At 43.6% G+C, this 15,336-nt stretch overlaps 1 protein-coding gene and 1 long non-coding RNA gene across 4 annotated transcripts in view; both read right to left on the bottom strand.

Annotated features, from left to right (window-relative positions):
* The window catches only part of NIPAL2 (NIPA like domain containing 2), a 40,071-nt gene extending 36,541 nt beyond the window's left edge, over nt 1-3,530 (bottom strand). For 2 of the 3 annotated variants that reach the window (XM_083749822.1, XM_083749823.1), the window contains exon 1: nt 3,055-3,530. In XM_083749822.1, coding sequence (XP_083605948.1) covers nt 3,055-3,147 — 93 coding nt within the window. In that variant the 5' untranslated portion in view covers nt 3,148-3,530. The remainder of the gene's footprint in view (nt 1-3,054) is intronic. The other variant, XM_083749824.1, reaches the window with a different exon arrangement.
* Nucleotides 3,531-10,857: 7,327 nt separating this feature from the next.
* LOC310848511 lies at nt 10,858-13,687 on the bottom strand. Its single transcript, XR_014566473.1, has 2 exons — nt 13,541-13,687; nt 10,858-11,217 (listed from the first exon to the last, which is right to left on the bottom strand). It is a non-coding gene; the product is annotated as an uncharacterized lncRNA (long non-coding RNA).
* Nucleotides 13,688-15,336: the final 1,649 nt, after the last annotated feature.

Below are 15,336 nucleotides of genomic sequence, written 5' to 3'. Positions count from 1 at the left end.
TTAAGCATGACTGAAATATGAAGGCACTTCTAGAGAGAACATCAAGGTTCCGTGCCAAATATCTGTGTTCTGTCACACTTCCGAGACTCCTAACTATATTTCAAAAGCAACAGATTGGTTTAAATCCAAGCACCACCTAAAAGGAAAAACAACAACAACCCTGGATTAATTCCAGCTTTAGTTTTGCATTGCTTAAGTCCTCCAGCTTTTGCTGAATATAAGGTGCCTTACTAGATTTGACATGTAAAAATATCAAGGCTGAAACCTTTCTGAAAGAACCATTCAGAATTTCTATAGAAGTTTGGAGGGAAAAAATTAGCTGGCTTGAACTAAACCAAGGTTAGAATATTTGAAATGCCCAGGGTGAAAGTTTTATATAACTGTGTTAACTGCTGGATTTGTATATTTATTTACCAATCCACAAGATCTACTTATATCCAGCGATACTTGGAACAGACCTGCTGAAATCAATCAACTGGAGTGATTTCAGTTTCAATGGGTCTACTCTGAGTATTACTAATGTTAAGGATCAACTATAGCTAACAAAGCGACAGCAAACAAGAAAAATTTAGGGCAGTACCATGCTGTGTTATCATAAAAAGTGAAACACCTCATCAGGTGTGGTTTGGTTAAGACCACAACCTCATTTTCAACAATAAAAAGGGCAAGGCACCTAAAAAAGCTTATGTAACTAATAGCGGACCATAAAGAAGGCTGATCGCCGAAGAATTGATGCTTTTGAATTATGGTGCTGGAGGAGACTCTTGAGAGTCCCATGGACTGCAAGAAGATCAAACCTCTCCATACTGAAGGAAATCAACCCTCAGTGTTCACTGGAAGGACAGATTGTGAAGCTGAGGCTCCAGTACTTTGGCCACCTCATGAGAAGAGAAGACTCCCTGGAGAAGACCCTGATGTTGGGAAAGATGGAGGGCACAAGGAGAAGGGGACGGCAGAGGACGAGATGGTTGGACAGTGTTCTCGAAGCTACGAACATGGGTCTGACCAAGCTGCAGGAGGCAGTGGAAGACAGGAGTGCCTGGCATGCTCTGGTCCATGGGGTCACAAAGAGTCGGACACGACTAAACGACTAAACAACAACAGCCTAAAGCTATCTACTGTGCATGGTTTGCTCCTTAGTGGCACTGGATTTAGTTGTGGCTGGGCAGAGTCGAGAGTTTCCTCTTACTTTTTTGTTCTTGTTGGAGAGATGCTTGACACCCATGGATGCATGAAGCCTCCTAGAAGGTGATACCATTTACACAGATAGTGTTTTCGAGGTTACCAGCATGAGTTTGACCAAACTGCGGGAGGCAGTGGAGGACAGAGGTGCCTGGCGTTCTCTGGTCCATGGGGTCACGAAGAGTCGGACACGACTAAACAACTAAACAAGAACAACTAATAGCGGCACCTTTGAGGATCATGGAAGATAAATAATAAATACACACATAATAAGATCTGGTGTAATAAATATTGCAATTAAGCTTTCGCACAAATTCTTTACAAATAATCTGAGATCTAAAGGGAGGTTGTTTCTTGTTTCTGCTTTGCATTAACAGAAATACCAACGGGATAATGTATGTATACTAAATGCAAGCGTTTCCTAGCTCCTCTGGCAACACAATAGTCACCAAATGTGCATTTAAACAACCTCTCTAGACCATCACAAAAAAATTATTTCATGTATATTACACCCCATCCCAACGGACTGAAGTTCAGAATAATAACATATGTCACAATAATTACAAAGGAACAATAAAAACAAGATAAAGCCAAGAAGATAAAATGCCAATTTCGATTTAAAAAATAATACTGTGGGCATATTCCAGCCAAATTTAAGTACATTTACATCCTGCTGATTTTAATGAGCAAGGGTTAAGCATGTGCTGAACTCCCATGCAAAGCAATCGGACCTCAGTCTGGGTGGAACTGGATCTCAGACTTTTGATAAGTCCCCAAGATGGATGGGTTGGCCATCAAAAAACTTCTCTCTTGGAGCCATTGTTCACATTTTGGGTCCAGAGAAAGTTGATCTCAAAATGCTAATGCTGTTTACTCACATTCTACAGTTTGATTAGCATTTGGTAATAATCCATGGTTCTACTGTCCTAAAAAAGGCTTAACTAGACATTACTGAGTAGACGTAGCTATGGCCAACCGCATCGTTCCCGTGCATTGCCATGGTAACATCCAGTAAAACAAAAGTGGTGTGACCTGACATCATAACACTCCACATTTCCCCCACCTCAGCTCACTGTCTGCCCCTTGCAAGAGAATGAGGAGCACTGGTTGCAATGAGGCCACATCATGTGTTTCATTTCTGAAGGATACAGCTGCCACCGTCACCTCCTCGTATCTACTTTATGCTGTTAGGGTGGCAAAACCACTTTTGCCTGGGGACCGAAGAGGAGAAATGTTTTGCTCATTGGCTAAGTCATTTTGAACTAGTCACTGCCTCAGGGAAGGGCTGTAGCTCAGTGGTAGGCCTGCCTCACAAGCAGAAGGTTACCACCCGTAGAAAGGGAAGGTGAGGAGAAGTTCTTTGCCTTCCTGCACTCTTTCCCACAATTCCACAGGGCGCAGCATCTGACACCAGTGGTTCCACATTTCGGGCATCCCTATCACCCCACAGAAGAGCTACCACAGCCACCCAGATTTTGAAACATTTCCACCAGCCAAATCACTCTCTGAAAACAGCCTCTGGTTGTTTCTGGTGTCCCTGTGGTTGCTTGGTTTTTGCACACTGCCCACGAGGTTTGCACACTTAATGCACCCCTCCTCCAAGGAGTTCACAGTTCTCCTTTGCCCTATAGCATCATCACAACCACCTCTCTGGTGTAAGAGTCCTGTATGTAACGTTGACTATACATTGATGGTGCTGAGTGCAAAGAGAGGGACAAAACGAGGCTATCTTGCAGTAGGGAATTGCGGAGGTCTTGTTGTTGCTTTACTGGCCAACATTAAACATTATCGGTGTGCCAGATGCACACTTCTGGCCCTAAAAGTCCCTTATTTAGGGCAGAGGTGAAAACTTCTGTGTAACATTTTGCTTACCTGGTTTGAGTAGTACCACCCGCTGGAAAGAAACCCGCTGCTGCTCTCTTTACGCGCGAGGGTGGCGTTTTGCGCCAAGCGCGCCTTCGCCATTGTCAAGGCGATCTTTTGGAAGCGCTCTCCGGGGTCTTCAGCTGCGCGCCTCGGACAACCGGGTCGCCCCAAGCAACGCCATCAGCGATCGCAGCAAAGGAAACCGGATTTCAGACTTTTCTCCCACTTCCTGGTCTAGGATTGTTTGGGGAGGAGGAGGAGGAGGAAGAAGAAAGGACTGTTTGTTTTTTGAGAGAAGTGGTTACTGTTTTCTTTTGCCCGGAAGTTCACAGGTGCTTTAAAGAGCTCTTGGCAAAAGAGAGAACCTCTGCTGAGATTTTGGGGGGCGCGTTATTTATTTGTTTGTTTGGGTGTTTTCCTTTTATTCTTTTTGCGCGAGGGAGGAAAATATTGCAAGTAGCTGTGGACAGTTCTGCAGCAGCGCAAGGGTAGATTTGAAGGCTGCTTGTGTGCTTCGTATATCCCAGCCCCACCTACCTCCTGTTTGAGCTGCGGCAGCCTGCCATTTAACTCTTACTATACCAACGGAGGACACAATAGAAAAGAATCACACCGAAAGGCCGTTGGATCAGAGGGAAGGGGGCATGTTCAAATGAACGCCCAATGAAATGCATCGATTCCTTGCGAACGGCCATAGGGTTGCAATGGATTTCCCAATGGCCGTGGGAATGCAAGCGCCCAAGACGTTCCTTCTGAATGGGGACATATTGGACTGCATTAAGGCTAAGCCAAGGGACAGTGCAGTGTTTGTAAATCCTCAGTAAAAAAAAAAAAAAGGACTTCAAGACTGGGAGCAGAAAAGCAGCGATATGTAGATTAAATCCAGAAAGTATTATCAAATTCTTGTGTTTTGGCAATGGGTGAGTTTAAGTTACTGTGCTGAATTCTGCTTTCTTGTTAGTTCATAGTGCCTTGGGCAAAAATATTTTCCCCTGGACAGTGTTGGATAATAATAATAATAATAATAATAATAATAATAATAATAATTTATTTATACCCCGCCCATTTGGCTGGGTTTCCCAAGCCACTCTGGGCAGCTCCCAGCAGAATTAAAAGCACAATAAAACATCAAACATTAAAAACTTCCCTAAACAGGGCTGCCTTCAGATGTCTTCTAAAAGTCAGATAGTTGTTTTATTTCCTTGACATCTGGTGGGAGGGCGTTCCACAGGGTGGCTGCCACTACCAAGAAGGCCCTCTGCCTGTAACCTCACTTCTCACATGGAGGGAACCACCAGAAGGCCCTCGGCGCTGGACCTCAGCGTCTGGGCTGAATGATGGGGGTGGAGACGCTCCTTCAGGTACACTGGGCCAAGGCCGTTTAGGGCTTTAAAAGTCAGTACCAACACTTTGACACTCGTTTGAGCATGAAGACCCCATGTTCATCATCATATGTAAAAATCCAATTGGATCTGGCACATGGGGCAATCTTAGGTATGCTGGCCAGCACCACTGAGTTGTTTCACATGAAATTCCTTCGGTTTCACTCATTGTGCCTCTTGCCTGGTTATTGCAAAAGATCATGCTGCAACACCAGCATGACGTTGTGCGAATCCCACCAATGGGCCAGTCCAATGGGAGTCTTTTCAGCTGAAAAGCAGGTAAGAAAGTCCTAAATAAGTAAGAAGTGGCTGTATGTGCACTCACAGGGGCACACAAGTGCCAAACAGCAAGCTGGTTGATCATGTGAACTGGACACACTGGTATCCAGTCAGTATAAGCCCAATGTCATTGACCAGTTGGGTGCAGAGGAATGGTGGGAGGAACCAGCTGGGGAGTCCCCCTCCTGCTGCACAAATCTCCCCAGGGTTGGACTTCCAAGTTATCTCTAAGAACTGAAACCCGTGGAAGGGCCTTGGCTCAGTAGCTGAGCATCCACTTTGCATGTAGGAGGTCCCAAGTTCAATCCACCGCATCTGCAGTAGGAGTGGGAAAGACTCCTGGTCTGAAATGTTGGAAGACCACTGCCAGTCAGTTTAGACTATATTGAGTTAGATAGATCAACACTCTGACCCAGGCAACTTCCTATGTTACGCATTTAATTACTGGGAGAGATCTGATGCTCTGTTTTGCATGCGGCAGAGAAGTGTGAAATGGGGAAGTATGGAGAATTTCACTTTCTGTACACCCACCTGAACGTGTCAATCATGTCCAAAGCTTCTCCGACTGCTCTATAAAGGGAGCCTTAATATTTAAAGGGACACTGAGGGAATGTGGTTACAGTAGGGAAACCTGTGTTCTGTAGAGATTGCTGGACTCCAGTTCCCATCAGCCCCAGCCAACAAGGTCAATAGTCAAGAAGGATGGGAACTGTAGTCCAACAACATCTGGAGGACCAGAGATGCCCTATCCCCAGGTTACAGCATAATGAAGGCAGCCATTGGCGTGCTTACTGGGTATGGCAGGTTTATATTTAGGTATATTAATATTTCTCTCTTTTTTTTGTTTGTGGGAAAGCTGCCTGAAAAGGGTATGAAACCTTCAGAAGAAGTGCCCATTTTCTTTGGCCCTTAATGTTTAATACCGCCCACCTGTAAGCCTTCTGCGGCTCCAAAGCCAGAACGCTGCTGCCATTTCCTTAAACTGGCACAGGAGGGAGACCATATTTTCAAGCAAAACTCTTTGATTGAATAATTAGGTTGGCAGCCTGCACTCTTTCTCTGCTCAACTCCAGGTTTGCTTATTATTATTACTGGGCAATAGTCCCAGAAACACAAGCCATTCAGCCGTAATAATAGCAGCATGCCCTTCTAGTACATCTCTGCTCATTTACTGTGAGAAAAGACTCATGGCTCCACTGGCAATGAATGCACATATTACTATTGAGGAATCGCCGCGAGAGCAATTTGGATGGGAAACAGAGAGGAAGGAGAACAGAAGAGAACAAACAAAAGGAAGTGCTTTCGTTAGGCAGTAGATGATAATTGCGCCAGCTTAGAAGGGTTTTTAAAGGATTAGACAAATTCAGGAGAGGCAGGCCTGTCAATAACTGATAGCGAGTGGTGCAGACTATAGGGAATTGCTACCTCTCACACACTCACTACCTGAGCTTCCCAGAGCCACCTGGTTGGTCGTGGCCAGTGTTGGAGACCTGTGCTCACATTAAGCTAGGCAGAGAGCCAATGTTTAAGAGAAGTAGACTCGTAATCTGGTGAACCGGGTTTGCGTCTCTGCTCCTCCACATGCAGCTGCTGGGTGACCTTCGGCCAGTCACACTTCTTTGAAGTCTCTCAGCCCCACTCACCTCACAAAGTGTTTGTTGTGGGGGAGGAAGGGAAAGGAGAATGTTAGCCGCTTTGAGACTCCTTCGGGTAGTGATAAAGCGGAATATCAAATCCAAACTCTTCATAGGCAAACTCGCCCCTCCAGATGTTTTGGGACTACAACTCCAATCATCCCTAGCTAACAGGACCAGTGGTCAGGGATGATGGGAGCTGTAGTCCCAAAACATCTGGAGGGCCGAGTTTGCCTATGCCTGCATTAAGCCAAGTTTCAGTCTCAGACATGACCCAAGAAACCATGACTTGTTCTGGCTAATCCCGGCTCCTTTTTCTCGCACTCTCAGTCCCCTCTGACGATGCCCTTAATGCTTTCGAGGTGTTCCTGTATTGAAGCGCCCTCAATGCATCATCAGCTTGCTCATCGTTGGCTGCACAAATTGGGTGCTGAATTCTCAGAGATTTGGGGCACTCAAGCAATAAATAAATAAATGCTACATATATATATATATATACACATACATACATACACAAAGGTTAATATCCCTGCCAGAAAATGCCAGTACATCTCTTGGATATGAAAGGCAAACAATATAATCCTGATCCAGCAGTGTTTTGTAGGGGTATGAAATCCAATGCATTCAAGGAACCTCTATAGGATTTCTCAGTTGCTTCAACAGCCCCAGATGTGCAAAGGGATGTTTGTGTAGAGCTGCTCCCTTCGTTAAAGTGGATGGGGATATCCACTTGTGAAAAGGACCCTTATTTGCAAGACTGCACATTGACCTCTGGATTGGAGAAGGACAGTACAATACTTTTTTAAAACTCAGTATATTCACAGGGAAGATTTGTTTTTAGGGTGGGATGTCAGAAGAAAAGTTACTTCTGGTCTAACAATGGTGGCTCCCACCCTGGCTACAATTCCATTGTGTAAATACCTTTGAAATTTATATTTCTGTTTACAAATTATTATTATTTTTTAAATCTAAAAATGCATTCCAGTGCTCTTTTAAATAAAATAAAAAGTCAGTGAAAGGTTATTCAAAATCAAGAAACACAGAGCCGCTTCCAATAAGTTAATACTGGGTAGGTTGAATTTTCCACGAGTCATACTGTGAAAATAGTCGAAAGGGTGTAAACAAGGAGTACGTACACACACACACACACACACACAATTATATGCAGTAGAAAGCTCTGTAAGATCGCAACCTTAATGCAAATATTGTTCTGAAACAGAATATTCCTTTTGCCTTGATCTACCAAAAACACCAACATTTGTGTTGTGGGGTTGGAAGTCCTAAATCAAAAGGGAAAGACAAAAACAGCTGTATTGTATTGCCCCCTTAGACTGCAATCCTTTACACAGTTAACTTGGAGTAAGACTCATTGAATAGGGTGGTGAGATCTGATAGAAATGGTCAGTGGTAGGTCATGCAGCTGGGATTGGAGACAACAAACTAAAAGTCCCCAATGTCAACTATATATTACAAGTTGCCAGATTCATCAGACAACATTTTGCTTTCAGTGAGATATCACGAATGAAGTCGACTTCAAACCCTTAGTGTAACCTCAGTTCAGGTACTTCAGTCCCAGCCTCCTCGCTGCTAAAATCTTGAAGGTATTCTGACATTTTTAAATTGGCTCTGGCACCTTATGCAGATTAGTTTCAAAACTCTGTTAATATATTCTTAAGAGAACCAGCTTATGACCCCAGAGGAGGGTCACATTAACTTTAATAAACTGCAGGCTATTTGGCTCCAGTCATGGCTGCCCTTCCCTGCAGCATATTAAAAGGTTTGCCTTCTTGTGCCTTATTTTATGCTGAGCATAACAATAGCCCATTAAATAATCAAGCCTTGACCGGGATATTGTATTCTCATTTTCATTTGTACAGCCTGCCGTGTCTTCCTACCCAATGTCACTCCACAGTGCCTGCTGAACAGAGAGGATATTAACCACCCCATGCACTGCTAAACTGTGTACACCTTCTAAACATGGAGGCAGTGATACTCTCCATCCAATACATTTGCATAGCTAAACTAGGTGCCCCTGGAATTTGACACCTCAGGCAAAGTCCTACCTTGGACCAGTTCTGTCACCTCTTATAAAACTCCTGTCACTGCAGCTGCAGTATCTAAAGTGCCTCGTTGTTTTAAATACCCTTCTTTTCCTTTTGGAAAATCAAGCCAAACTTAGAGGTTAAAAACATAAAGAATGTGAGAAAAGGATGAAAGGATTTTTCATTTGCATCCTCCTTTTTACCATTTCATTGAAGCACATTGATGCCACCAAAAACAGTATTTCTGTTGACGATGGTCCCTGCCCATCCCATGAGGTGCAATCAATTACCTGGTCTTTTCCACACCTGCATTGATTAGAATGCATCAGAAGATTGACTCTTGTCTAGTTAATCTGTGCGGTCAGGAGTGCCAAACTGGCCCCATGAGTGTGGGTACCCAGGGCCATGAGTGCCATGCAGCATGGATGGCCCTGGTACTGGAATTTGTGGGTGCCTGGACCCTTCATAGGGAATTTGTGGGTGCTCGGGCACCCAGGGCTCCAGAGAGTTGGCAACTATGCTGCAGGTAGTATCAGGAACCTGGCCAACGGATTCCAGTTAACTTTGTACCTGAGTTTAGTAGCTGAGTCAGATTTGTGAGATCTCTTCTTTAGCTAATTGGAAACTGAAGTCACAGTTAGGGAGGGAATCTATATCAAAAGTAAATAGAAGGCAAGGTCACAAGGGACAGAAAGATGGAACGGTTGCACAGGCTTAGGCAAGGAAGGTCTGTTTTCTTTGCAGGGAGATGCTGAGAGAACGTTCAGAACTGAGGCTGACCAAGAGGGGTTCCTACAGGGCTTCTTCTGGCCAACCAGAAGGTCAGGATGGACATGAGAGAACTTGAGCTTGGTAAAGCACAGATAGCTAACCAAGATCAGCTTGACTTTCAAGTTCAAGGATGGTGAACTTCCAGATGGTGTTGGCCTTCAATATCCATCAGTCCAAGCCAGCATGGCCAAAGGTCAGGGACTATGGGAGCTGTAATCCATCTAGAAGACCACAGGTTCCCCATCCTGCTCAAGGTGCAGGTAAAACAAGGAATGAGGAAAAACCATTCTTCCAGAGCTGATTATATTAGATTTCAAAGCTCTTTGTTTCTGGCTAGTCCTTGCATCATTGTTTTCCTCCTTTGGCTAATGCCAACAGCAACAGATCTCAATGACAAACACATGAAGCAGATTATAGTCCTCAAGCATCCCACCATCAAGTGACTAAGGCTTACCTGAGAGTAAGGCTTATCAAGCTAAATGGGATTTACTTCTGTGCAAATATGCATATGGTTGAGTTCTAAGGCTGAAATGTCACATGCAGTTGTATGGAAGTAAACTGCATTGAACTCGATACAGTGGAACTTACTTCTGAGTAATCACAGGTTCTGACTGTATGAAAATGATCTTTCTCTCCCTAACAGTCATGTAGCATTTTCCCCCAAAATGTGTATGCTACCTGTGAAGCTGAACAGCTATTATGTGGTTTTTATTATTCCTGTAGTAGACTACAGTATCCAAAGTATACACCATGCATACTTCTTCACTTAGGAGCCAAACACAGCTATGTAAAGTGAGCAGCTTGTTTACAGTAGACCCTTATACTGGTAGGGACCTATGCTATCAAATTAGTGGGAAATCAGTATTCTAGTAAACAGAGGTCAGAGATCAAACCCACAATTTCATATAAAATTCCAGTCCATGTACACAAAATATTAAAATTAAAAAAAATCCAAGACACAAGACCATCAGCTACTCTTAAAGCTAATCAAAAGCAGGGTAAGAGTAAAGGAAGTGATATTTAAATGTAACGTTAATCCAAAATTTAATGCAAGAAACAGTCCTATAATGGATCTCTTGTAAACCTTGACAACTGATTATCAAACAAGCAAAATGGTTGGGTTCCTTCTTATTCAGATGGTGTCTTAAAATGTCAGTTTGAATAGTATTATAAATATATTCCTCAAACTGTACTGCTTCTTATCTGATAATTATTTGGGCTTTGTTGAGAGGTTTTTGTTTTGCCATTAATTTTATGTAAACTTGACAAATTGTAACCTCCTTGATGTCTTTAGTTGCCTTGTTTTATCAATGCACATTCAGGGCTCCACTTTTCCAGAATGGTTTCACAAGCAACGCCTCTTCCAAGGGAACGTTAGGAACTTTAGCTCTGCAAGGGATACAACTCAAAACACCCTTAGCAAGCTACCATTCCCAGCATCCTTTGTGCCACTTTAGATTGCAGGTGTGCAGTCCTTTCATATATAACTGAATGCTCCTTCCCAGCAAAAATTCTGTTCTAACAGATGTCATGCATTCGGCTGAAGCTAGTTGGATTTGGGGCAATTTACTCTTTACTATCATTAAGCTAGTTCACTGCTTCTAAGCACAGTGCAGTTAACATTGCAGCACTAAGTTCTGAAATCAATAATAAAAAAAAGGAACTGCTGAATAATAAATGAGAAACGGATGAAGAACAGGAGCTTCTGAAAGCCTATCGTGCTCTATTTCTTTACCAAAGACCTGGTTCCCCAGTGCCACCAGATGTCAGCATACACTACTTGACTAAAAGCAAACATGGGACTTTCTGACCGTGAAATCCTAAAAGCAAAGCAGGTTCCATCCATGCAGAGTTGTGCAAACTTGTCCCTCTTTTTGGACAAACTGGATTGTTTCTGTGCTGCCCCACAGAGAGAAGATTGCCTCAGCCCCAAATATCAAATGCTACACATTATGTAGCCTGAATATATATGCAAAACAGTCCAGGTAGATTTCAAATCAATGCTCTCCCAGCCTAAGCTTTCTCAGCTGATGCCTTCATCTTTTCCGGCGAAACTCCAATCTGCAAAACATATTCAGAAGCTCTACGCTTCTGCTGAAGAATACGGAGATGATAAAATAAGAATAGCTTTGCAGAAGGAGCTATAGGGCCATATGGCTGGCATATAAATACAAGCCATATTGTCTATCCTGGTGGTTTTCAAACAATCTGCACTCAGAGAATATTTTTCTGCATTTATTTGTCTACTGAGGAACCCCTGCATGTTTGCCACTGCATTCCCATGCGCTGGCAAAGATTCTCAGCTGTTTTCTAGAATGGTGAAAGTTCTAGGCTGAGCTCTCCATTTGCCTCACAGAGTAAAGGGCAGGGGTGTTGCATCCAACTCTTCATCTGCTCAGATTTCTAGTGTACCCTAGAACATGTCCAGCTCTCTTCTATGGATCTGCTATTGCTAAGGAAACTTACCGTATTTTTCGCTCTATAGCACGCACCTGACCATAACACACACATCGTTTTTAGAGGAGGAAAACAAGGGAAAAAACATTCTGAATGAAACAGTGGATGTATCATTTTTGTGCTTCATGCTGTGGCCACAGACATGTGATCTGATGGTGAATTTGGGGTGACCCAATGCAAAAATCCTGAGAATTCCTGTGGATCCATGCTTCGTAACCACGTTTTTGCACCATTGCAGCCCCAGGCAACAGTGGGTGCGTGATTTTGGGGGGGCAGGCTGTAGCCATGGACATGCTATGTGATCTGATGGCGAATTTGGGGTGACCCAATGCAAAGATCCTGAGGATCCATGTGGATCTATGCTTTGTAACCACATTTTAAGTGGGGAGGGAAGGAAAAAGAAAGAAGGGACATGAGAGGGGTGTGCAGAGAAGCAGCTGGCTAAGAATGCAGGAGAGGGATTTAACAGGAGGGAGGAAAGAAAGGCAAAAGTTTCCCCCCACCCAAGCCAGCCATTTCTCTCTTTCTTTCTTTCTTTCTCTCTCTCTCCCTCCCTCCCTCCCTCCCTCCCTCCCTCCCTCCCTCCCTCCCCCCCTCTCTCTCCCTCCCCCCCTCTCTCTCTCTCCCTCTCCCCCAGCAGCACCCGAGCACAGAGAGGAATACGACACTCTGCTTTCCCTTCTGCTTGCCTGGAGGGGAGGGGCTTTCCCTGCTCTTTGTTCCGTTTCAGCAAACACAGCAACGAAACAGAGGAGGGTGGGCAATAAGACCCTGAGGCAGAATGCAGGAAAGCAGCCGCTTCCTCTTTTCAGGTTTCCCTTCTCCGTGAAGCGCGATTTGATTTTTGCCTGATTTTTCGGCTCCAGGGACCACACATTCGCTCTATAACACGCACAGACATTTCCCCTTCCTTTTTAGGAGAAAAAATCTGCGTGTTATAGAGGGAAAAATACGGTAGTTAATGGCAAGTGATATCCCTTTTAGGACGCTGCTAATTATCGAGCCCCAGTAATGGGCTTGGGCAACCTGAAGGGAGTGGGCCAGATTAATTTAGGAGTCCAGCTATAAGAAGCCCGTGCAAGGACTTCCCTAGCACAATGGGGCTTTCCCCTCCTCCCTGTGTGCCCCCTATGAGCCTCAGATTGGCTTGCAGGGGTCAGGAGAACCCACAACACAGTGCACGGTGGGAAGAGAGAGGGAATTGTTCCATGTGGCAAGCTGATATGCAAGCACTGATGGAGCAATTGCCATAGCATGCCATTGTTTTCCACCCACCGTGCAGGCAAAGTAGCAGGAGTTTAGCTGCCTTGAGAGATGGTAACTGCTGTCGATCTAACTTGATCACTTCTCGGTGAAACCAAAATGCTTAAATGCTTCCTGAAAACACACAATTCTTCAGCAACTCAGTGTTTTTTTAACTCTGATTCAGCAGTTAAGGCTGGTGGAATGTGCTTAAACATAGTCCAGAGCTAACTTCTAAAAGGGTAAAGCTTTGAAATATAGAACACAGAAAGCTGCCTTATACATGGTAGATCTTTGGTCCATCTAGCTCGAAACTGGGCACACCAGCCTTCCCCAGCTTGGTGCCCTCCAGAAATTTTGGGTTACAACTCTGATCAGCCCCAGGGACATGGCCAATGGTCAGGGACGATGAAAGTTGTAGTCTATAATATCTGGAAGGGAAAGCCTGGCCTACTTTGACTGGCAGAGACATGGCATTAGCTCTGTTTAGACATAACACCAAACCTTAGTTCGACATTACTTGAATGAGCCTTAGGCTCACAAAGTTCCTTTTCCTCTCTCTCACACACACCAATTTGCTGTTGCACTTTTACTTTTGTGGCCAACCATAGCTTGCCATTACATCCAAATAATTTGACTGGCATTTTCAGTTTTGGTTTACAGGCAAACTATGATTTGTACAAACCATGGTTTACATCTGTAGATTATTATTTTTTTGCATCTGTTGTTGGCTCTGGTTCCATCAACTTTTGGTCTCCTTGGCTTCTGTCCCACCAGCCCCAATGGGCAGTAGCCTCTTAGGGAGGCTGTAACATTCTGCTGCCTCCGCAGGCTATTCATTTCTTAAGCTTTGGTTACCCCTCTGTTATGTCCTGCTTGCCACATCCCTTTGTGACATTTGAGTGGTTCAACCAATTACTGCCAGGGGGATTTATCATGTCACTGACACTACCATAATATTTGTTAGTACACGGCAATCAAATGTAGATACATACTTCAGGTCATACTGTCTGCTCCCTTAAGGCAGAGTACTTTCTGAGCAGCCCACTGTAAGAAACCAAATGAAATGACTTGGATAGGTGCATAATTTGCTTACTTCAAGCACACATGTGCAGACACACACACACTCAGGCACACAACCCACACACCAGTTTTCTGTTAACAATGTTACTGAACCCTTTTTGAAAACAATTGGTATGTAAAATATGTTTTGCAGAAATGCCACGCAAGATTTACCTTCCTTCAGGGGAGGTAAATCTTTTCTTGTCATGAATTTGATTCTGTGTTTAGAATCTGCAGAACATTCCTTATCATATTTATTATGTTTCCACCATATTATAACAATTTTAAAGTTAAAAGGTCAGTGGTTTATTCCATATTTCATGGCTGTGTCCCCTTTTTGGCTTGTTTAGGCATCAGGAACTGATATTTCTTTTGAAAATAACTTTTTGCGTGTGTGTATTAAAGATCGTTTGATATACAGTATTTAGAGATTGGCTTTTTACTGTGGGTATAAACACGATGGAAAGAATAATGTAAAAGAAAGAGAGAGAGAGTCCTAAATTGAAATCAAGCTGTACCAGACAAGGAAGTTGATTATAGATGGAAAAGATTTATGGGGATTTCAATCAGAGAGGCTTATGGGCGTAACACATAGAGCTGGTTGTTGTGGATCATCTTGTTCCATGTCCAGTTTTCACACATATGGAATAAATGGAATCTACCCAAATTCCAAGCCCCCAAGGCTTTCTTTAGCTTTGTAATTTACTCTTACAAGAAAAAGTTTTTGTGTGTTTTTTTGAAGGACAGTAATCCCACCACATATGCATAGTGGGGTGGGGTGGGGTGGGGGAGGCAAGTCACTTTCTAGTTGATTGAGAATTTTTGGGTTGGGCCTTAAAAACAATAATAACAATGCAGAGCAGTTTGGAGAAATACATGACGAATCTATATAATCCAGTGCAATAGTTTCTCTTCCATAAAACAGGCACAGCTTGGCGAGTTCAAGAATTTCTCATTTGATTATCATAGGTTATAAAATCACTATTAAAGTATGGAGTATATATAAAGTAAAGTTATTAAAGTTGGTTTTGTTTCAACATTAGGGGTGAGTAGTGCCCTCTGGAAATGGGATGGCTATCAATTCTAGTCTTGCTGGGGAACACACAAAGAGAGCTCGCCGTGTGGGAGTCTTTGCAAAAAGACAATTGTGAATTGGACTTTTCCTTATTCATTTGCAGAAAGTGTTTGCACTCCCAGTTGGTGGATGACCTTGTGTTTTGCACTCTTCCTCTTCCATTTGGGATTTTGACTGATGGAGAACCAAACTAAATGTCTTGAGGCAGTTGTTGACATTTCTATCACATTCACATATGAAGCACATGAGGTTCTGTTTATAAAGAGGTGGGGAAACTCTGTTCCTCCAGTTGTTGTTGGACTCCAACTTTCATCAGCAGCCAGTGAGTATGTTCGGGGTTGGTG

Source organism: Podarcis gaigeae (assembly GCF_964106915.1).
Source record: "Podarcis gaigeae genome assembly, chromosome: 7".
NCBI classification, from domain to species: Eukaryota; Metazoa; Chordata; class Lepidosauria; order Squamata; family Lacertidae; genus Podarcis; species Podarcis gaigeae.
Note: the sequence above shows the minus strand (reverse complement) of the source record. Positions and strands in the feature narration are given on the sequence as shown.